General features: G+C 35.8%; 1 protein-coding gene across 3 annotated transcripts in view; it reads right to left on the reverse strand.

The window, feature by feature from the left end:
* Nucleotides 1–3,836: 3,836 nt before the first annotated feature.
* Nucleotides 3,837–26,007, reverse strand: part of LOC121740250 (autophagy-related protein 16-1) — a 202,032-nt gene continuing 179,861 nt past the window's right edge. For all 3 annotated transcript variants that reach the window (XM_042132889.1, XM_042132888.1, XM_042132891.1), the window contains 2 exons: nt 20,016–20,148; nt 3,837–4,864 (listed from right to left, as the gene is read on the reverse strand). In XM_042132889.1, the coding sequence (XP_041988823.1) occupies nt 20,055–20,148 (94 nt within the window). In that variant the 3' untranslated portion in view covers nt 3,837–4,864; nt 20,016–20,054. The remainder of the gene's footprint in view (nt 4,865–20,015; nt 20,149–26,007) is intronic.

Below are 26,007 nucleotides of genomic sequence, written 5' to 3' on the forward strand. Positions count from 1 at the left end.
GGGCTGACGATACACTCATTCAGTTACTTTCGAATGGCAAAACCTTACGGCCACAGTCTGTGAGATTTAATAATATTTAACTTTAATTAAATAGGACTTTGGCATTAGCTCCATCGATTTTGCTGTAAAACTCTTTATTAAATTCAAGTTAAGTATAATTAAAATCTCTTAGTGCGGCCGATAATAAGATGGAGCAAAAGGGCAGAGAATTACTTATATATAATATCAAGTAAAATCTGCCGTATAGAAAATCTATAAATTAAACTAATCATGTCGCAAACGGCACTGGCAGACGTTAGGGTAAAGACGGCCATAGCCCATACTATGGGCCATATCACGTGTAATGTGTATGTACTATCAGGGAAGTTGATTCATAGGCAGATGACATGATGTGGTTTCTAAAGCTCGTAGATGAACCGTCTCACGCTTGACCGATTTCTTAAATTTTTCAATTTATCTGCATATATAATACACGACCTGTGTGGTAAACTTCTTAACGCTAGGACAATTGGAACTGGCTTCTAAAGTTCGTAGATGAACCGACCCACGCTAGACCGATTATTATTTGTAAATAAAATTAAATGTCTCAATTTTTTGTCAATCTACATATAACACACGGCCTGTTTGCCAAATTTCATAACGCTCGCGCTAGGACAATTGCAAGTGGTCTAGAGTTTTTGATTACCGGTCAGTGAGTGAGTGAGTCAGTGCCAAAATTAGCTATTTTTACAGGGACATATATTTTCAGGATCTACCAAAGATATATCTATGAAATTGGGTATACTGATTAAGTATATAATTATGTACGTCTAATTATATATTTGCACTCGCAATAGACACTGAGCTACAAAAAGTGCGTCAAAACGGTTCGTGTAAACAGTGCACGGCATGCGCGAGGCCTGCTGGAATTTGGCCTGCGCACTTCCGTGCGCTTTAATAACTCGACCAAATGACGTAGGTCCACTATCTGCCTATGAATCAATTTTTTTTATGGTACCTCTTGATACAGGAATGAGCAACGACACCGCCGAAGGCAACCAACCAATAGAGTTTTGTGCAACGACAGTTGTAAACTACGACGACGACACAAGAAGGTGGAATACCAATACTTACCAACAAGGATGACAACGACGACGACAACATAATGTTATAAAATATTAAATATAAACAATGAAAATGTTATGAGAATCCATAGTCCATGTCTTTTCTGTCAAAGTCAAAGATGACAGCCCTGCTTATCGGGCAGACGGTTTATTGATCGCGAGAGTGTCGGTTCGGAAGGCAAGTGCCGCATTGTGTGGTAATGACCAGGTGGCCCCGGCTCAAACAAATATAGCGTCACGGTAATAGATGACATTAATTTATTAGTCATTGTGCGTCGAGAGGATCATATTGACTTAGAAATTCTATTTCAGCGCGTTGACAGAATAGAAGAGCGGGAGTAAGGCACGCTCAAAGTCTGCAATTTGAAGGTAAACAGAATTTGAAGGGAATCAGAATTCCCCCCCTCCCCCCCCTCTGGGTTCTGTCATGAGAATGGTGGGAGAAGGGGGGCGCACAGTAATTACCTACATTTTCAGATTCCTCCTGGTACTGGGCCTGATAGTCGGTGGATTTAGTAATAGACGCAGAATGATTCCTGCTCATCCCTCCTCTGAGGTCCATGTCGAAAGCCAACTTGCCATTGCTAATTAAGATAACGAAGTTAGAAAACAAACTTAGACTTGACCCATACACTTTGAATTGGGAACTTGGTAATATAGCTATGACGACTTGACTAAGCGCCAGCGAAATGACAAAAGTACGAGTAGCTACTGCAACGGGCAACCTAGTCATATAATATTTTGTGTAGTGGAGTTGTTAAATTGCCCTTAGCAATGAAAAGTATCAATTCAGAGGTAGCTCTCAAGCGTAGCCTTATATATTACTAGTGGCCCGCCCCGGCTTCGCACGGGTGGACATTGATTTTTAAATTTTTTTTTTCAATCTTTATTTCTTAGTCAATCTTTATGTTAAGCAGAACATAAAAATGGTTTACACTATTTAGCCTGTAACTACTATATTATAATTATTATACACATTTTTATTGTATTTTTTTATATTTTAAGTGTTATGTTTGATTTATAGCTATAGAAATTAATTATAATAGCAATTAAAAATAATAGTCATTCAAAACGTAATGAATTAATGAAGCACTATAATATTATCCCATCAATGAAGCGGCACCCGGCTGTCGCATAACTTTTATATTATAAATCTATTGTGTCTGCGATTCCCATGATCGAGGTAATAATAATTAATATTTACGTGGACTCTCCGCTCCGGGCGAGCACACCCGCGCGGCGCGCCTTGACGACGCCCAATTCGCAACGTGCAGCAGAAATCGTAATATTTTAATTTCGCCATAACATTAAAACCAAACGACCAATTTTAATCATTCAAAGACCAAAATATATTATCTACATTAACTGTACTTAGTAATAAAATAATTTATTTTGATAAGAATTAATGCCATGAGTAAAATAAAGGCATTTAAATGTAGTCCAAAAACATTTCAAGATTTTTTAATAAAAAATGGTTATTGTGCCTCACTCAAAACATAGATAGGTATAGTGTGTCGTGGACTTTTTTGTAGATATTTAAAAGATCTACAATTACTTAGAACATTTTATGGTTGTATCTTTTATAGTTTAGGCAGCGTACGCGAAAAAAGTAACATTTCTGGTTGATTTTTTACACCTTGCGTCCGAAAATCCCAAATATCTTACGGAACCCTATTTTTTTCCAAAATAAAATTTAGCCTATGTTCAGCAGAATTAATGTAGGATTCCAATGGTAAAAGAATCTTTCAAATCAGGTCCAGTAGTTTCGGAGCCTATTCAAGACAAACAAACAATCAAATCTTTCCTCTTTATAATAGTAGTGTAGATGTACCATCGAGTAAATTGATACATAGGCAATTGACGGACCTACGTCATTTGGTTGAGATATATGTCAACTCATTATTAGTCAGCTGTCTGTCAGCTGGGTTTGACATAACGCCACTAACTTACGTTAGTTCGCCAACTGCCTATGAATCAACTCCCTGATAGTACATACAGCGGGGCTAAAGTGGTCGTCTTGGAGAATCATATATCATAATATGATTCTCCAAGACGATGACTCTTTTTTTTTAAACCGCAAAATGGTCAGTCTGCTTGCAATTCATGTCTAGTTATTCTTAAAATTCGTCAGTTTGACAGTTTTGACAATTCGTTTGCTGAATTGATTGAGAGGAATTGCTAAATGTGACCATTTTAGCCCCGCAGGTTGTTGACAGATTGAAAAATACTGTAATAAATAATAACAAACTTTCCTATGTAGTGAATCAATAGTATAATAATAATACAATGTAAATGTAATCAGTAAACACGAAATAATATACCAGTATAAAAACTAAATTGTGTTATTTTATAATATTATGTAGTACTACTACATAATATATTGATACCGTACCCAATCCGATGACAAAGATTTTAACTTTTGAAGCCATATAAAAGTTTGTGTACCTACAACATCTTTTACAATAACGTTTATAAACAATTGCAAAATTTAAAAACCTACCTACAGATGAAAATAATATAAAACCTAAATACGTTTATGCGTTCGGAATGGAACATTATTTAAACAAGCTAACTCTATACATCAAGAACATACAAACACTCATATAAAATCAAGCACAATCGTGAAACATTTCACCGAGTACAAAAATACTCTGAAAGAACTTGAAATTATCACAACGTATGCAATTTTTGTTAAAATTTTAAGTGAAACTTTTTTCTTTAACAACACTAAAAGCCCATATACACCAGTCTGGGTATAAAGCTAAACTGGTACATGTGGGTTGATCTGAGGTACAATTATACAAAACTTTGCTGAAATCAAAAAGTTTTTAATAGTTAAATATATAATGCACTTAAAAGTTTTGACTTAAGTTGAGACCTTATTATTTTACTGACTTTACTTTGGCCAAATTAATTTCACAATATTAAACATTTTTAGTGCAAAATTACAACTTTTCGAGACTACATCGCTAACTTCTTAACATTACGTTTCTTTTGACTGTTTTATCTTGACTACATCAGTTTTTACATTAATTTAATTTAAATTTTATTTATATCTAATTTATTACATGATTCGAGCGCTTTTAGTAGAAGCACAATAATTACATCAACGAATATATCTAAGATAGCACCTTTTTTACATGCCAATTAATATTTACAACATGGTATTATCAAATTTCGATTTTGATTTGTATCACTTGGCTAAAACAAGTTTTTTTAATCCCTCACAATATAGTTTGGTTTATAACGAATGTTAAGAACGTTCATACTGACTGTGACTTGCGTTTTCGAGACACATCAAAACACTAAGGTCTTATAATATAACATTATAACATATTATAATAATTTTAAACTATTTATGTACTATCACCGTTTAGGAAAAAGTTAGAGTAAGAAAATAAATATTTGTTGTAATATTTGAAGAAAATGTCATAACTTCATTGTTTCCATTTCCGTTTTAAATATGAAACGTTCTCTAGTACGTATCAAAAATAAATTAAAAATTAAATAAGTATACATGATAATATTCATGTACTCAGTATCACTCAAGTGATTGTGTGGAAAATCAACGCATCACCACAATATCGTGAATCGAACATCAGCGACAACGCTTTCGGTGTGAAGAGCCATACTTCAATGTCAATGACTCGACCGCACTGATCAGTTCACTAAGAAAACTTGTGCAGAATGTCCGTAGTGAAACCTCTGAAGAACTCAAACACTTCAGGGCTCTCATTGTCAGGCAGATCCGTAGACGGCGTCTGTAACAATAAACATCTATCAAGAAACTCTTAATACATAATATGATATTAAATGTACTGTAACTTCATGGTGGAAATTCATGTTTTACAGCAATAATTATACACTTCACTTGCACTTCTTCCACTTTAATATGTATTTCTTACAAAATTAATAATATAGGTAATAAATCACTTAAAATTTATTGGCGTGAAACTCTTATTACACATGAATCGTAATATCTATGTCTATATGTAGGAATAAAAATTAATTTCAAATCTAGAGAACGGCTAAACAGATTTGTCAAATTTTAGTCTTGTAAAATGCCACCTGGCCGCTGCGACCTGCGGCCTAGCCGCTAGTGCGCTATTGCTCTTATATTATGATACAAATTTCAAGGGTCATCTAGTAATTTATAGAAACCAATCTTACCCCCTTACTAATAAACGTTGTATAAGCTTTAAATAGTTATACAGTGTTTTGTTCCTGTCACACAAGTGACATTTTTGATTGGATTGAAGAAGACAAAACACTGTATAACTATTCAAAGCTTATACAGCGTTTATTAGTAAGGGGGGTAGAATTTACAGACCGCATCTTAAGTAGTGTTTGGTCTTTTAAGTTAATATTAATGTTCACATTAATATTAACTGTGCACCGTGCAACAATAAAGTTACTGATAACAACCAACAATTGAAACGATGCGTAACACACTATTCTTATTATGAAAAACTGCTATGGCACGAGTAAAAGCTAATTATAAATTAATTACGATATCTTTTGTTGTAAGTGGTGTAAATCGGCCTCGGACGCGCCTGCGATAAGCTCTAAAGAGTTTACACGATAAGAGTTACTGTCTGATAAAAACTGCTTTAAGCTGTAAAAGATACAAGAGACGTAGAGAAAATTAAAGTTTAATCAACGTATCGCAATAACATTAAAATATTATGTTCTGCACACGGGTATCTATTAATTTTATCGTACGATATAATACCGCCAATGCGAACCGAAACGGACTTCTGAGGGTTTAGCCAAAACGTTTTCTTCGTCGCTTTTTTAAGGAGTCATCATTTTTATGTATGGGATTGACATAAGCGTTTGATAACACGAAGTCGACAATCGACGCGTGTCATGTCAATTCCACACATTTTGTACGGCGATTCCATGAAGAAGCGATAAAGAAAACGTGTTGGATAGGGGCTCTGTATTTATATCGTTCGTTAGTGCAAACGTTTACTGGCCACTGGCTAAGATATCAATGTACGGAAATCGTTAGTAATAATTAAAACATACGCATCCAATCTACGGTCTTAATTGTTTCCATTAAATTTAGATTAGCAGTATAAAATAACGATATGGAACGTCAAAATGTTTTACCGAACGTCTCGATCTCAGCTCGCACACGCCGAAGAAATACTGCCCTGGCTGGGACACAAATGATACTTACTTCTAGTATCGGCATTCGGCAGCCATCCCAGTGTGGGCCCAAAGACAAATTAGCTTTATCGACGTAAATATTTATGCCAATTACATAATATAATGTAAATGAAAGAATGTAAAGTCTGTCAAGAAAGTGAAAAAATTGAAAAGTGGCAACTTCGTAGTGTCTAAGGAAAAACGAATGACACTACGATGTTGCCACTTTTTAATTTCTTCACTTTCTTGACAGACTGTACATACATGTATAATTTTTCGTATTAAAAAAAAATAACTGAATACATTATAAATATACCTCAAAATTGTATTAATTAAACAAAACAGGCATGTTTGGTTTAATTAATAAAATTGGTGTTACAGTAGCACCAATTTTCGTTAGTTAGTAATCAACGCCGAACTCTCCAATAATAACCAAATTCTGTAGAGTTTTAAAAACCTGTCAGACACTTTGTAGGACGATTGCAACTCGTGCATTTTCGAGGTCAAAACTTCGGTCAAAATAAGTTTTTCAATGATCATGCACACTTAAAAATGTGCTTAATTGATATAACATGGAAACAACCTAGTGTCAAATTTAGTTTTTTTAAACCATTCCAGAAGTATGTAAATATACTAATTTTGTAATTTACACTTTTTTCTCTTGGTGTACTTAAAAAAGCGTTCTTCCATAGTTCAGGCTATGACTAGGGCATCGAGGCCGGGTTTTCCCGAAACCCGAAAACCCGGGAAAACCCGGGTTTTGGGGTTCATGAAAAAATCCGGTTTTCAAAAATGGAACCCGGGTTTTTCGAGCTTTTCGGGTTTATCGTTTTTTTGATAATTAATAAAGGCCAGACCTGATTTAAGGTATTTATAACTAACTAACATACAAATTATTTATTTTTATAACATATTGTATAGGTTTAATTATTTATATTGGTCATAATTATACAAAAAATAATATTTTAAAGTAAAAGTTTCGTTTTAGGAGTATTTAAGACTAATTGTCATAAAAATATTTATTAATAATAATTAATAATACATATTTTAAAAATTCTACTAAAAATATTCAATGTAAAAAAAGCCAAGTCTCATCAAACAATCTATCCTTCGCAAAAAGTTTTCAAATTTCATAGAAGCCAAGTCTTGTTAAACTTATTTTATAGTTTTCAATCAACATTCAGTGATTGACCACAGTTTTGTTATTATTAATATATTATATTGTGATCAAAGGGTTACAAAATAAAGTATGGACAGCTTCAAAGGGTTCTAACTTCTAAGTCTGCTGAAAGTATCGTAGACTTTTGATGATGGGCAAGTCAGCCACTAGTTAGTGACAAAACGTTGAAACTTGTATGGACCGTAATTGCTGATAAAATACACCCAACAACAAAGTCTTCGGGATATTTGTATATTTGGAATATCTAAAAACATATCAGGAATTTTTGAAGACAGTGTAAAGAACAATGATAGCTTATTTTTTGGTATTTAAAAAAACATATTATTGAAACACTTTTCCGAATTTTATCGTTTCTAAAGCAATCACAGGTATCTACAGTCATACAAATCAATTATAAGTCAACAAATCTTTATTTCGTTTTATACACTGAAAATTTCATTCGCATGAGATATTTTTATTGCTGATTGTCAAATTAATAGTAATAATTTATACTGATCGATGTTTGGCATTATTTTTACAAAAAAATATTTTTTGTGCTCTGCTGTGGTATGACGCCCTGTCTTCTTTACAATTTAAATTCATTATTTTCAGTCGTCTAAGTTACTAAAAACCCTTAAAGGTTTTTGTTTGTCGTTATGTTTTTTGTCATTATTTATTATATTCACAACATAACAAAAAGCGACAATATTAAGATTATGCAATCAGTAAAAAGGTTCCAGGAAAGCAACCAGCCCCTAGAAACTGACAAAACCATGCCGAGGAGTTTCCATCAAGTATAATCTGAATCCATATTTTTGTATTGCGGTCTGGCAAATACGGCAGATTGCTTTTCATTGCTTGAGAGACTGATGTTGGTAACACATTTAAATAGGACGAATTGTGGCTTTCTTTAGCCGGCCGTGGATGTCATACTCACTGCTGAATTATTAAAACACGTGATTTTAGTGAATCGAGATGAAATATAACTAGCAGAGTTTTTACCAGCACCAGCGCCAGAGACAATTTCTTGTGTTTAACAGCATGCCAACCATGGGGTTAATCTTCCAAATTCATTAAACGCAACTTTCCTCCGCATTTGCCATAATATTATGGTCTGGTCTGATTAATTATATTGTAATCTCACATGAATTTTGTCTATTGTGACTAGATCTAATGACTACAAAAAGCTTCGAGGTGTAGTTTAATATAAGATTTTTCAGTAATTTAAGATTTTCCACTAAGTTAGATGACTTAAAAGTTACCTTAAATTGCAAAGAATATTCGGCTTCATACCGTAGCAAGGCAGACAAAGGGCAATTTCAAGTAAAAACTAGGCACAAACATTTAATTACATGTATAATGTATGCCAACATCAATTAGGACTAAATAATTATTAATAACTTGACAATCAGCAACAAAAATGTGAAAGATTAAATAAAGATTTGTTGCCATACTTATTTATTTTAAGTTATTCTTCCATTTACTGTCTTCAAAAATTATTAATAGATTTTCATAACTTTCATAAAATACAAATGCATTTAATAATATATGTTATTTGGAGCTGAAGCTTGTCGTAATACTTAATCTTGGCCCGAAAATCTTAGTCCCTAGCTTTGATAAGATCCAATATAATATAATATAACAGGAGATGTAAATAGTCGCTTCTATAAAAGTATGGTAGGGCCGTGCCCGTTCACTCAAGACTTGGTTGGGCACTGCCGTTACCGCACACTATGGTATTTAAATAGTATTTTAATGGAAAGGTGTTGGCAATCGCTGAAAATCATATTTAAAGTATTTTCGCATCGTTAATCTTTGAATTTTAAGAAAACCCAAAAAAAAACGAAAAACCCGGGTACCCGGGTTTTCATTTTAAAAAACCCGAAAACCCGGATTTTGAAAATTGGGTCTGGGTTCCGATGCCCTAGCTATGACTCATATTAGTATGCTTCATATCTACATCGCTATAAATCTTGGTGAAACCTAATCCCGGAGAATTATAAAAAATGATATACTGACATGAAATGTCGTGTCGTCTCCGTTATTTTTCGGTTCTCAGGTCATCTGACCTCCGAAAAACACACATGACTCAGTTCCGAGAGCTGCAAATTGTGTTTAATGATGGTAATGTGTATAATCTAAGTTCTCGCAAATGATAAAATGATGGTCCAGTGTGTAATCTAGATTTAGCTTTTAGTCTAGCGGATAATGTGGCCTACATAAGATGACAACCGTCTTCCGGAATTGGAAATAAGAAGGTAGTGATACTGAGAAACTTATACTCGTACGACAGTTAGGGGACAAAGGAACGGAAGCCATTCTTGATAACTCAAACGTACCTATTGACACAGTTACAAATAAAGCCTTGTAAGAATGAGGTCCTAAAGGAAGATATGTTCCGATCTCGTCGGTCAGACCGAAAAGCCTACCACCTATATTAACCCATCAATCCCCAAGCGGCACCCGGCTGTCGCATAACAATTGAAAATCTATTCTGTCTGCGATTCCCACGATCGAGGTATGCTTGGCTCCAATCGCAAATATCTTACCAGGCCCACAAATTTGCCTTGGGTGGGAAAACACGGTCAGGGGCTTTTTTATAAGATAAGGGGTCAAACGAGGATACGGGCCACCTGATGATAAGCAACTACCGTCGCCCATGGACACTCACAATATTCACACACTTTTAAGAGGAAATACGCTCTCTTCTTGAAGGTTTGCAGATGGTATTGGCTTAGGTTAGGTCTCTAAGTAAGCCCCCGGGGCACCCATAAAGAGTTTCCGCTGCGCATAAAAAAAGGTCTCTAAGTAAGCTTTTATCTGTCGTATATCTTATAATATATAAAATTCTCGTGTCACAATATTAGGCCGCGTACTCCTCCGAAACGGCTTTACTGATTTTAACCAAATTTTATATGCATATTCAGTGGGTCTGAGAATCGGCTACTGGGTACTTTTTATATTGATAAGTGCATTTGTTGAATAAATAATAGTAAATTATTACAACTCGAGACTGACGGCGACCATTTTTTGTGCGACGGGATAGCGATGGACGTTGCCATGGTGACATACTTATTTAGTCACTTCAATAAAATAATATGGGCGAAATACTTTATATGGCAAAGAAACGTTTGCCGGGACAGCATATATACTGCTTATTTAGAAAACTTCGACTGCGATTCAGGATGTGGTGCTAATTAGTCCACTACAGCCCTAAACTTAATCATGAAATGCAATAATAAAGACATGTATTGTTGAGCTAAAGGGTACAATATTAGAACAAAGAACATCACTCCAAATCGGTTAGCCACCACAAAAAACATAATAACGAAACGGTAACGCTTAATTAACCTGCTGTTCGTCGGTTTGCGGTTGTATTGGCGTCATATCAGGTGTCAGGTCATCTCCTACCAGCTAGAGCGATAACAAATAGCGTAAATAATCTTAATTAGCAGGTGAGGTGTCATCGGCCAGTATCGTGAACTCGTCCGGCACAAACGCGATTCGACGGGAATTCGCCATAAATAAAGCGCGAATTAAGACTTTCCCACGCGAGCAACATTGTAGCTGGCAACATTTTTTAGACCTTTTTTTATTGTTATTACAAGCACTACATGCCGCTATCGATCACTATATAAGGCTTTCTCTTGTTAAAATAAAGTTTTGTATAAAAAAATCTAAGTTGCAGGTATTATACGTGGGTCAGAATATATTTTAGCATGTTATGTGACATAAAATAGAAAGGAAGAGAACAATCGTTACTGTTTTAGTCAGTCATAAACAAAGACTAAAATTAATGAATAAGAGAAAATACTTAATGCAACTAATCTAATCTCAATCTTATCTCGAAAATATAGACTTCTACATCTACATCTACAAACTACTGTCTACATTTTCGAATTTTTTGTCTACCAACTTCGTCAGTCGATTTTAAATAATATTTCGGAAAGGAATGTTTTAAAATGGTAAAAATTCAACGAGTTGAGATAATGTTAAATGAGTGTCATTAGACTGAGAGATAATTTAATTAAACGACACAAAAAGCTCATGATTTTAAGCGTTGGAGCAATAAAATTACTTAATATGTTATTTGCGTGATAATATCGTGACAGGAAATAAATATATCATTACCAAAAAGTTACATAAAATGTGGTAATTGAATCTTATCTTATATCTTTAAACGAGCAATTCTTGTATATATATAATTGGAATCTCGGAATCGGCTCCAACGATTTTCATGAAATTTAGTATATAGGGGTTTCGGGGGCGATAAATCGATCTAGCTAGGAATCATTTCTAGAAAATGTCATTTTCATCGGATACCGAGCAAAGCTCGGTCAAACAGCTAGTAAATATTTAAAAGCGAAGAAGAGTTTAGGTTGGTGCAATAAAGGAATCAAAGGAGAATGCCCAAAAATATATGGTGTCCCGTACCATTTTGCGTCAAAACGAAACTTGGTTTTTTAAAGTCTATGATTATCACTTTAGCTCCTATAAAAATTTCTTTGTAAACAAAACCGGGGTTTCAGAGTAATTTGATAAAATCGAAAATAACCTCAAAATCTTCAAAGCATCTATTTTATTGACAGGTCATGCACGAGCGAACGTTATTGCTCTAAAAACAGAGTTCGGGTGAAGCCACGCCCACTGGCTCCGCCCACCGGGACCCGCCCACTGACCACGCCCCTCAGGCCCCGCCCACTTTGGACATGGTCGCGCCCACTGGCCACCAGGCCACGCCCACTCAGGCCACGCCTACTGGCCCCACCTACTGGGCCCCACCTGCTCAGGCCCCGTCGACCAGCTCCATCCATCTTGCCACGCCCGTTGTTTCTACGGCCCCTCAAATGGCTCCTCAATTGGAAAGCATAATTGAGTTAATTCAGGCTTTGCGAGATGCCCAAGACCGCAAACTCGGCGCTTTGCAAGATTCTCAAAGGGCAATGATGGAGGCACAAGACCGCAAACAAGTGCACAAGCACAAGACCGTCTGTCAGAATACCTCTTAACAAACCAGGGCGATTGGAGTCTTGCTCATCATAACGTCACACTTCCCTTTCAGCTGACCTCCAGCAAGCAGCATATTTTAAACTCTTTCCAATCTTGAGATCTAAAAAGTGATATATAATATAGTAATAATATATTAATTGTATTTTTAAATCTTACAAATAATAGTGACAAGAAATTAAAAGCACTACCAGCAGTATCAAATATTGGAGACTAAAAATGAAAAATATTAATAGGATATAACATAAAATAAACAAAAATTATTACCAAGTGCAACGGAACTAGTCTAATTATAATGTTTCTCTCATATCGATCTTGTCTTACAGGATATGTTCTTGTAGTAGGTAGAATAGACTGGCCACAAGTAAATCATACTCTTCTATGACCAAAAGCAGGTAAAAAGCCTTCACTGGTTCTGTTTGTTCTGACCAGAATCTGAAGTCAGCTGTAATAAAACAATGAATTAAAAAGTGTTTGTAACGTATTCATAGAAACAACACCTATACTCTAAAGTCTAAATGGTAATTGTGAATTCAAAGACTGAATAATTTGTCAGGAAATAGGTACATATAATAAATTCTATGCAAAAAGGCACAATCTTCTATATATTGTGCCTTTTTACATAGAATTTATTATACTTACTTTACATATTCAGAATATAAATTAAGGTGTGCTTACCGGACTAGGAGTTATCCAAGATTGTAATTAATAAACATTGGAGTAGACACTTGTTCTAAAGTATTTATTATGTATTTGTGAAATTATTCAGAAAAATAAAAGACGTATTCGCAAATGTCACAATGACAGATGTAAAAAAAATGCGTCGGTTAGGGATGCAATCGATACATCGAAGTCTATGAAAAAAATAGATTTTATGTCTAATAGCAGCACTGAATCGATTAGGTGTAATGGATTAGCTTAATTTTACTGTTATTTAACATACACAATATAGGAAAGCTAATTAATTATTTCAATAAATAATATTATCATTTGGAAATGGTTATTAAAGCAAGTAACATTTATAAAAATTGGAATAACGATTGCAATAACTGCTTTAGTCGAATGAATCGATATTGTTACAATATATTGTTTAATGTGTAATCTGTGGTTTCTAATAATGCACTCATATGCACTACATCACTAAACGAATGTGGAAGGAGTCATTTAGTAACTTTTATTCTTTAATTAAAATTCCGGGTTCAAAAATTGGATTCCTGGCGTGTAATTACGTAAAGAATTCGAAAAATAATTACTATAAGAGTTTCATATTGACGCATGAGAATTTATGGTACCGACCTTGGGCATTCTCCTTTGACGTGAAATAAAATACAGGGCGAGGATGTGTTCTTACATGTAACGTTTTCGAATATCAAATGTAAAATGCATGGAAAAATGATTTGTAAAAAACAAATAATTCGATAACGATTACTATGAATAAAGGAACTCGTGTGACTATTGAAGAGACAAGACGGTCAGCATCAAGACAGATCAAAACTTTATAACGCTGGCAGAAAATGAGCAGATATTCGAGTAATAAACAGACTTGTAAAATCAATGACTAAAACGTTATAAAAGAATGATTGGGACGTTTGTCATGAAAAGACTTGCTAAACATCCTTATCAACATTTATAGTAAAATCGTTGATGGCCCAATCAAACATAAACCATTACCATCTGATTGATATCTCCTCTTAATAGATAATGATGGATCTCCTGGGAGCTCTCAGGCCGATGGGTACAAGCTAGTTATTTCATTACCTGATCATTGCTCATCCGACAACAATTTCATTAGGCACGATCCATTGTGTTCATTAAGGACCTCTTGATCAGGTTTAACTAATGATGCGTTATTAGCCAATTACTCAAGGAATAAAGGATCGAAGCCGTGGGGAGGCAATGTCTCGACACGACGTTTCATTTCGTTAAAGGTTAGTTACAACTTTAAGATCACTCAACAAAATAGAAGCGCAGGGAAGGAGGAATTGGAAAATCAGTAATCAAACGTGTCGTCATTCGCAGAAAGCGATTAGAGGGTGACATTTTAACACATACGCCTCGCCTCATCCAGTTTTACCAAGCTGTCAAATAACAGAATATTTTCACTGATACTAGTAGTTTCCAATGAACTCTTGTCGTAATTACCATCAAGATAATAAAAGTGGACCACACAACAGGATTCAATACAATTAATATATTCTAAAGAGTAAAGGAATAATTCAATCAACGAAATGATAATAAAAATGAAAGAAATACAATTCGACACAGAAAGTTAATTTGATAGAAATAAGGTTTGAATGGCACCAATAAACGCGGCGCATTCGTCGCGGACGGAAAGTGTGCTATCATTACGATACTAATAAAAGTATGATATTGATCACGTACCTCTACCGAAAAATGGTCTATTAAATTATCGTATTTTTTTCCACAGCCACTTCAAACATCCCGCGAAGTGCAATAGACGGTAATGTTGTAACAGATTTGATTGAAATGACACCCGGGAACCATTGGAATGTGAGGAATGAAAAAAGTCTACGGGATATTTTAAACCTACACGTAATACTCGTAAGCAACGGAACACGCATTTGAAAACTGGAATTTTCCAATGCGTCTTTTTGTGCTTACATCTGCTTCATAATTTCTTAAGCATATTGGTTATTTTAAATTTAGATATTCTATATCTTTTTTGCACTAAAATCTGCTACGTGGGTCACACTGAAAGTGTTTAGAACTAGCTAGTTAGAAACATTACTAATGAAAACTTTTTTAAATTACAATTATAGAACTCTTTGGTAACATAATCTGGTATATTACATTTATTTGTCATTTGTTTTGGTGAATTGGCAGCAAATCTAAAACTCTTGTTACACGTGAAAATTAACTTAACGCGAGAAAATTTTCAGTTAATGATTTTTTATGACTTTCGTTGTGGGCTTACTCAATAACAAAGCTTTGATAGGCTGCTATTTTCACTTCATAATGAAGCCCCATCTCGTGTCACTATTTACAATTGGTTTAACGAGTTTAAACGTGGACGTAGCAATATCACTGATGATCCACGTGAGGGACGTCCTTTAACAGCGACTACTGAAGTTAACATTAGTGTTGTGCGACGCATGATAGAGGGAGATAAAAGAGTGACCTACCAGCAGATACGGGCAAGCCTAGGCATTGCTATGAGTCAAGTTCAACAAATATTATATGAACATTTAGGCGTCAGGAAGCTTTGTACCAGATCCATTCCCCATACTTCAATCGACGACCAGAAACGTCTTCGCATGGACTGGTGTCGCCAAATGTTAGATAAGTTTAACGGCGGTGACTCAAATGCTGTATTTGACAACCTCACAGGTGCTCAAGGGGTGTTTCCTTTCGAGATTTGGCCAACTAAGGTAAAGAAAGAAAGAAGTCAAGACAAAAAGATGATTGCCTCATTATTTGGTCGGAAATGTAATTTTGCGGCAGTTGTGCTAGAAGATGAAAGGACAGTTACTGCAGAATGGTATGTCAATCGCTGTGTGCCTGTTGTCTTGGAAATATTTCGACAGCAGCGCCCTCGAAGCAGGACACTCCTTCACCACAACAATGCTTCAGCGCACTCCGCGAGACGGACTGTTGAATATTTGACTATGGCACGTGTTGAGATATTGAGTCATACGCCATATAGTCCTGGCCTGGCGCCCTGCGGCTTTAATTTATTCCCAATAAATAAAGATAAAATTCGAGGTACTCGCTTTACGAGCCCTGAAGATGCGATGAAAGCGTACGAAAATGCCACAGAAGAGACCCCTAAGGAAGACTGGACCCACTGCTTTTTCGGTGGTTCCATCGAATGTGACGATGACGAGCTACATTAAGCCGTTTTTCATTTTCTAAACATTTTCAGTGTTACCTTGGTATTGGCATTAGGGTTCTTAGCAAGTATAGAAAGACATTCTCAAATAGTCACTTACTACATTTACAAACTAGTTAAAAGTAAAATATTCTTGTTTCAATTAAAGGAACAAACGTTATTAGAGCCCTCCCTGACACTAGATATCGGTCACGTTAAGCCTTTGTATTGTAATGTTAACTACCATCTCGCTGTGTTCCGCCTGCAGCTTGCGTGCTTGGAAACTGTACCCTGATTTTGCTATTTTAATCCAACATTAATTCGATATAGTTTCGATGCAGTTTAGATATAGTACCTAAACTGCATAGAAACAATGGATCTACAACGTGGATCAATCATGACATAAGTACAAAATTACTTGTAGTTATGTCATAATTGATCCATGATTTCCACCTTGTTTGCGCATGGATGTACAATCGACATCGATCATGGAAAATTAAAGACGGATATCTATATATTCGTAATCGCCTGTGTTTGTCCGTCATGAGCCAACGTGGAGAGGCCAACGTCTTATGAAAGGTCAACTATTGATTTATTTTTGTCAAGATTTGATCGAAGCTGTACTAATAATGAATGAAATCAGCAGAATCACGGTACTGAAAGGTACTAAGACCACTAGGTAGTTTTCGTTGGCGTGCCTAGTATCTGGGATGTCATCGACAGCATCCGATTCTGTCCCGATGTCAAAAGATATCGTAAGCCACAATACACTTCCGGCATTACTATTGTTTATACTTCACATGATATAATAAAAACTATTAAATAATAAGCTCTGTAATATATGTAGAGAACAAAGTGAATCGTATCGTACCCAGATTATTAATGTTTTAGCAGTTACTTCTTACGCCAGTTTCATTATAAGTATTTAAAGTATACTCATCGGTCTATATTATTTGGTTGGGTTATGTCAAGCGACAATAATAATCAACATTAACTTCACCGATTTGTTTCGTCATCTCCCTATAAATAATTTTCCGATTCTACAATTCAAGCAGAAAGATAACATTTCAGTTAGGCTTGATTTCTACCTCGGACAGATTTATTTGCTTTTCAGCGTTGAAATTTTGAAGTCGATTTAGTATCATGTCTAGTTCGTGTTATTCAACACTTAACACTAAGTTACGTGTTGACGTGAGATTTGCAAATAACAGTTAGTGTGATGTATTCGGCCATGCAACTGTCAACATTCCGCGCGGTCTGGTCGCTATGGGCTTAACATGCCGATTATGAATACAATAATTATATTTGTTTAAAGAGCACAGTTATCTTAAACCCTATTCTCGTAGGACTTAGGGCCTGTTTCACCACTTCCTGATAAGGCTATCCACCAATTAAATTGACGAGAATTTGAGATCAAGTATGGAGAATCTGTCAAAAAAGTTGTGAATAGCCTATTAGGCACTTTATCAGGAAGTGGTGAAACAGGCCCTTAAAGTCGCACTTAGAAACGAGAAGAAGAGTTTGACAGGTTTATGTCAAAATCTTCATTTAGTTTACATTAATTAGACAATTAACTATTATGTTATTTTTCGTCTCTGAGTGCGGTAGTATGACTCTCGAATAACTTTTATTAGAAACGAGTCGTCTTGATATTATACACTAATTTTCGGTGTTTTGATGATCAATGAGAACATCTAGCGCGAAGTTTGACGAAACCACATGGAAACGGTATTATTGTAAGATAATTTAGAAGGATCTTACTCTTACTCACTTCTAACCGAGGTCTTCAATCTGTCTTTTAAAAGATATATAAGCAAATAAGGAACACAATACGTGAAACACTTTCACTGATTCTTATCTTCTCTTGGATAATATACTTCAATTTGCTTTATCATATTGCACATTACAAATGTACTGTCAAATAACAAAACGCTTCATCCGACAATCGAAAGTGATCCAATTAGGAGACAAACAGTCACGTATGATATATGGCGTGAGCGTGCAGGTTCCTTTGTCGCGGTCGCCTCGGAAATTCGTGTCGCGAGACAATATGGTCCGGCCGGAGCGAACCATACACAAACTCACACAAAAACCCAACGAAAGTCGAAAGTCACGCTTTCACTTGTGGACGCTATTGTATTATAGACGGTATTCCACATTCATTTTCGACAATAACATTTATTGCTAATGGTCGAATTACACCGAGGTGATTAGGTCAGTCAGTTACGTACGTATCACTTGTCGGATGTCAGTCAGCGGTCTCCGGTACACCGTGTTATTTGTAACTGTTACAATACTTATATGTAATTAATAATAGTTCCGTTACAAAGGAACTAATCAAAAGGCAATTACGCGTATGTTTGTTCTCTGTTTTTTGGAGCGGAGTGAGTGAGTTTGGATCTCTTTGTGCGAAGTTTGAAGCGTGCGTCAATTAAAGCGCTCATCATCATTTTCTCCGATGAATCATTATGCTCGGAGAAATCTTAATATAATTTCATATTTAAAGGTAATGAGGTTATCGATCAAATTACATTACATCCACTTAAAATGCAAACTCCATATTATTCAAAGCTTTAAGTCCTAATAGTTTAGTCTGTTTTAAGAAATGACACCTTTTTCCTTACACAAAAGAATATTTGGATTTAAAAATCCTAATCAAAGGTTAATTGAAAATGAACTCTACATTCGCAACAACAGGTAAATATTTATCGTTAAAAAACTGAGCACTACATCGATGTAAAATGACGACCTCTGTGGCTCAATTGGTTGAGTGTCCGGGGGTAGCGGGTTCGAATCCCGCCGACGAAACAAAAAGTTTTCAATGTTCCCGGGTCTGGATGTGTATTATATATGTGTACGATATAATAAAAATCTTAAATATTATATGTATAGTATAAAAGTATTAAATATATTTCCGTTGTCTGGTACCTGTAACACAAGTCCTTCAGGTACTTAGCACGGGGCCAGATTGACGTGGTGTAATGCGTCCATAGATATTAAAAAATATTATTATTTAAGTAAAATATAATGACTATAAACGACAGTCTATTCTATGAACATATAACATATTGCATATTATCTAAATATTAACCAGTCTTGATATTAGCAGCTTTCGATTTTGTCGGTTAATGTGAGGTTATGGGCTAATTTGCCGCACACGCCTCTTCGCCGTTCCTACTTAGGGCCTCCTCGATATTTATTAGTCCACTACATCAAGGGAACAACATGTTTAAAATTTAATTAAAATTCTCAGCTCCAGTTTAAGACGTGGCGAGATAGGGTAAAAATATCCTCTAATCAAGATTTGTTCCATGTTTTGCAAGTTAATTGAATATTACTTAATGACAAGATCTTCCGATTGTTAGTGGCTTCATTAATACACGTCGCCGTAGGAGATGAAAGTAGTTTCTTAGGATTTTTACTATCTTTTTTAGTACATTGGATCTAGATTAGGAAAAAGGCATCGAGTGAATAAAATATACAGATATAACATTGACATTACTATAAATAAATCTATGGGCTTTAAGCCCATAGATTTATTTATAATGAGAAATGTAAGATTACACCACAATTTTTAAGGTCGGTAGTTAGGTAAGGTATAGCTTCTTGCAATGGAGTCGATACTTACAGAAATTAGGGTAAGGGTCTCTGAATACAGCCTTTGGGTCTTGATAAAATATGATAACATAAAAATTCAGATATTGCGAATTGCCAAATCGGCGTTGCTTGTCATATAACCCTGGCAGTCAAAAAATAACCTGACCTCTTTATCCGGCGGGAGGGGGAGGTTGTCCCACGCGTGTCACAAGTCGCCCCAGATGACGGCCTTCTTCTTGCAGTCCACCGACGCCAGCAGCCCCGACTGCGGATGCCACGACACCGCCGTCACTGCCGATCTGCAACACAAAACATTAAGATCTTGTGAGCAGGCTATTTTCGTTTTTGGCATATTTTTTTTATGAATGCATTAATTAGTACGAGTAAAATCTAAGATTTTCAAAACGTGTACAAAAATTTTCGAACAACATAAAAATATTAATTTTGAACCCAAAAATTATGAATATCTCATGATTTTATAATTTTTTCCAAGCGATAGCACTAATTAGCGTAGAATATTTGGGCTTTATAAAAAAAAAGGGGAAAAACCAACAAACTAATAACGATATTACCAAAAATTACAAGAAATACTTTTTATTTCAGTCTTTATGTCCATTTAAATAACGTCATACAGAACACACTACCAGTTGTTTTATCTTCATCTATTACTCTAAGCGTCGTGGACCGCAATTATTCCAAACAGTCGACCACACAAGTCGGCGCGCCGCGACGTTAAAATTATTCAATTCAAGCGAACGATTAATATTTAATGCGACTACATAAAAAACCTTGATTGTTACCACCCATTTTTATATTGCTGTAATAGAAACTCAATCGAATATTCATAATAAAAATTGCAATCAATTTTTACTTAGAGCATGTAGCTGATAGAGCATCTATCATAATAGTAGTTATTTGTTGTAGCAAATAGCTCTACAGTTTATAACAGATTATTGGCTGAGAAAAAATAAATAAGTAATCTATAATTAAAATTAAAAGTAGATATTATAAAGCTGCCATCAAATTAATGGTAATTTTTATTAAATTTTCTTAATCGTTCCAACTTTCTCGCCGGAAATAAAGCATAAGTGCTGAATGTATTTTAGAAAAAGTTAAGCATTTATCGAGTGATTCTTCAAGTCGGATACGGAAGCTTCTTCAATTAGTTTTCATGGTTGTCGCAATATAAAAGCCATACGTAAATTATAATATGTTTTAGTGTTCAGCCGTAAATGTTTTAGTTTTAATAACATGCTACGGCTACCAGATTGTGCATCTCTATATTAATTAACACGAAAGCGTCGGTAGTGTAAGGTGGTGTCAGGTTGTGTCAACCTGACCCACTGAGTCACCTGTCCAGCAGTCATAGTGACACGCGAGAACCATAATCAGGCGCAATCAGTCAATCGGACGATGATAGGAGAGAAGATTAATTAAGCGGGGAAACCGACACACCTGGTACAAGTGCATTAAGTAAAACTATCGGAAAAGTGCAAAATTATATACGTACTAGGTATCGCTCGCATTTTCGTTGCATCGAAATTAGTTTATCAAGAGGGGACCGTACATTTTTACGCAAAAACTCTTTTTTGTACTTACCGATTAACACTTACCTAGGTACTTTACTTTTAGAAGTGGCCTTTTTACTAGAACTTTTACAGCCTGAAGGTTTGTAACTTTTGAAATGTGTAAATGTCGATTACATTAATCAATCAATTCGATCGACTTCGAATTCCAATTTAAAGCCTGCTCCGAATAAGTCAAAATAAATCCAAAAACCAATTTATCTTAAAAAACCGAGATTAAGCATGTGCCATTTCCTTGTTGACAAACATAAGGACTTGTTGAACTTTCTTTGGCGTGTGGCCAAGACAAAGAGACTTGGCGGGGTTAGTACTGAACCCCGGCAGAGCTCTTTTTCTCACTCTCCTCTCGCACGCAGTGTGCGTAGTATGCCATCAGTATCATCCAAGTATCATTTTGCATAAAATGCTGGAATTAAAATATCGCTGGTGGCGTTTCATAGCTGCTTCTCTTATACACTCATCCATGACAATATCATCAACGAAATATCCTTTACAAGTCTTCAAGAGTCGCCAAAAGTGCGCAGCTACCGAAATCTTTAAAAGGTTATTTTTAACTTGTGCATGTCGATTACATTGAACACAAGTGACGCGTTCCAATTGTTTATCGCAATCCAGTTTTTGTGAAAACGGTAACAAGGAACCGGATTTCGATGAAATATTTGGGCCACCACCATGTTAAAGCTTATTAATGGAGGTGGACAATGTGGTTCCTGCTTTGAAAAAACGAAGCAATACTCGTTGAACGATTGACACCATATTTTTAATGTTTTCAATCCGTAAAGTAACATATAATATACTGAGCATTATATTTTTTATCTGGCAGAAAATGCATTTATTAGATTTAGCAACCGCTGGGTTTGTAAATGAGTACATATGTACTTATTATATTACTACCCCTTTACCCTTTTTAGGGTTCCGCAGTCAACAAGGAACCCTTATAGTTTCGGTGTCCGTCCGTCTGTCTGTCTGTCCGTCTGTCTGTCTGTCCGTCTGTCTGTCTTTCCGTCTGTCTGTCCGCAGTCTGTCAGTGACTATAAGGCCTACAAATCTAAAATTCGGCATGAATGTATATCTTAATGACGCCGACAAAATGGTATAATATATAAAATCTTAATATTTTTTATGGTAGGTACCTCTCAATCCTTCCATACACATCAAGTGGGGGTGATTTATTTTTTCCGCGTCCATCCCACCGTGCGGGGTGTCGTTGGATAGGTTTTTTTTAAATATTATGAGTACTCAAAGACCATTTTCTGATTTAGGGAACCATTTCTGAAATATGAAGTATTAAAGAGGAAAAAATAGTTAGAGTCCAGTGTCCCCCCTTCGACCAGCTAAACGGTTGCTTCTGGAAATGTGAAAAAATTCACGGGGTTAGGAAATATGCTGAATTTATAAGGAAAACTATCACGGCTAAGAAGACTTCATAAGTTATTGAGTAATAGTCGATCAACTAAAAAATTGTATTCGGGGAAATTTTCGTTTAAATTCCTTTCAACGTAACTGATATGATGTTGTTAGTAGTGTAAAACACGTTATAAATGTACATTAATTAACTATGTAAAAATTATCAAAAACTATATTGCGCATGGCCCGTCACGCTCTTGGCCGGTTTTTAACAAAAAGCTTCATGATATCGTCTGTCAAGCGATTTTTCAAACGTATCAGACTTACAACATATTATTATTAAACTATAACTTCTGAATAACACAACGTGAATGTCTTTATTAGTCAGGGGTTTGAGTTATAAAGGGATAGGAATGGCAAAAGATACAATTTATTTTTATCTGGTCCACTTTGCGAACGTTGCATTGAACTTGCTAGCGATTATTATAACTTTATGACTCAATTCAAGAACCTTTTATAGTTCAGTGCGTCGATTTTTATGGATCACACTGGTGAGTAGTGACTTAATGCATCTCTGTGCAACTTCCAAGAAGACTACTTTGAAGGTTTTATATAGTGTATTTGTGGATTTGTTTATTTATTTTACACACACGAAACTATATAAAACAAATAACCTAGAAGGATGACAAAGAGATACTATAATTCTATATTATAATTAAAAGGTTTAGGATGTGTATGTGTTTCTTATATGGAGTTCACTGTGAAAGTTGCAGCGCTGAAATAATTTTTTTTTAAACTTTTGTATGGGCAAACTCAAGACCCTGAAGAGCTTGGCCATACAAATGACAAATCACAAAAAAAAACTAGTGCTCTCAGCGCTGCTACTTTTACATCGAGCTCTATATAGTAACACATATATACCCTAAATTAGTATCACTTAGTTTCGTAACACCCTGCATATTTGCGAGAAACAATAAATCGTGTAGCTGCAGTAAAATATGAGATTTGACACCAGCGTCGACTTAGCGCTAAGTAATGGTCGAAGTGAAGTAAATGGTATCGGGTGAGCGCACGACCAGGATGAATGGCTTTCGTCACGTCCTCATAACTCGTACGATTGTGAATACCTGAGGGTGTTAGCGGCAATCACACTGAAGGGATCTACCGGACGTTAGAGGTCGTCCAGTCTACTCTATAAGGCGTCATAAAAAGGTATCAGGTAAAGTAGGCGATAAATCTTAAATGTGTCTTAAATGGCACACTCGAGATGCTTAAAGATTGTCATAAGGTAACATAAACATCTTAATCTTTAAGAGCCTTATAAGAATTAGTTTTATTAGTACCGTATGGAAGCGGTGAGTTCCTTTGACATGGTGGATGTGTGATCGATGCTCAAATGAGCTGGCCAGATGCGAGACGCGATTCGAGACATTTTTTCATATCAGATGCGACGAAACGAGCTGCCATTTCGACAAAATCTAAGTTCACGGGATCACGTTACGACAGAGCCTGCATAGTTTATCACAAAACTGGTGCATTTAACGCGTGTGGACCGTTACGGTTCCGAGAAGGCAGGGGGAGGCTGGAACGGTAAGCGCGTTACAAAAATTACGCTGGCGCCCGAACCGGGTCACTGGGCCGACCACAAAATAGTGAAATATTTCCACGCAGGTTCTACTGCCGGCGAGTGGCGGTCGTAAATCGTAATAAAGCACACGCAGCTCGTCCGGGTCCGCGATGCCGTCATAAAATCTTTGAGATCAGTAGGTAAAGTAGGTAAAGCCTCCGGAATACAGAGTTTGGATTTCGCTCGTAATATCAGTCATCGCGATCGTCGTAATTGATAGAGCCGACGTTGATCGGATTTTACCGTCGCTATAAGGTTTTATGCCGCATTATGCTTGAGAAATCATAAACAAGAATTAGAGATCGGCTCGTTTACACATACCGCTCCCTAACGAGCGGGAATATCCAATAAGGGAGGAGGAAGCGACGCGATTGTTGAAATACAAACGGGACACCAACAATATCCACACTAACTGCGCGCGCGCCGCTCGTTATAACGAAATTTGAATAAGAATTTTAATTACGCAACTACCGATAAATTGGCGATTCATTTTGATTTCGCAGTATTAGGGTATAATAGCGAATATTGATCTGATATGATCTAATATGTCTTGTCGGAAATATTAAAGTCCTGTCGTGACTCGTGAACCCTACCTGAGTACTATCTTAGGTAGGGTTCACGAGTCCAAACAAATTAATTTTTACTCACTGTCATCCATACTTCCATACTAATATTATAAATAAATATCTATGGACGCTTCACACCACGTCAGTCTGGCCCCGTGCTAAGTACCTAAAGGACTTGTGTTACAGGTACCAGACAACGGAAATATATTTAATACTTTTATACTATACATATATTTAAGATTTTTATTATATCATACACATATTTAATACACATCCAGACCCGGGAACATTGAAAACTTTTTTGTTCCGTCGGCGGGATTCGAACCCGTGACCCCCGGCTTGAGCTACCAACGCGCTCACCACTGAGCCACAGAGGTCGTCAAAATATAAATGCTAAAGTGTGTCTGTCTGTGTGAGATACTTTGTGTGCCGGGAAAAGACATAGGATACTGTCTTTTTATCCCGGAAAAATGTACAGTTCCCGCGCATAAAGTGTCATCGAGAAAGAGTGTCATCTAGTTTAAAATATACTCATAGAAGATAAATTAATACAGGAGAATTTCCTATACGTAAATATACAATCTCAGGGAATCAAGTTACGTAGGAAATACAATTATAGGATAGACACGCGAGATCGTAGTTAGCCATGTGTACATAGGAAAAGAATGTAACGAAGAACTGACTAATGAAGCGACTAGTGTTGCGACGACATCGTTTTTATCGATTAAATGTAAGTTACTACCTACGTATTCTTTACAACCTATAATATGTCAGTGACATAACGTTTATCTATACTGTTTGCGGTATAAATATTTTAGAACACGGCCAACATGTCAAAGATCTATCTACTGATAAGTTGGATGATAAAAGACTTTACTAATTATATCATATAATTCCAAACAATCTATCACACAGTAGCTACTACCGTTAGGCATAACGCATACATTATCTCATATTATGTCCTGTTTATCTAAACAGTATCTCTATCGAAAATCGCTGAGGAATTTATGTTAAATAATATTCACGAGGAGC

The sequence above is a fragment of the Aricia agestis genome, chromosome 3, assembly GCF_905147365.1.
Source record: "Aricia agestis chromosome 3, ilAriAges1.1, whole genome shotgun sequence".
NCBI lineage: Eukaryota > Metazoa > Arthropoda > Insecta > Lepidoptera > Lycaenidae > Aricia > Aricia agestis.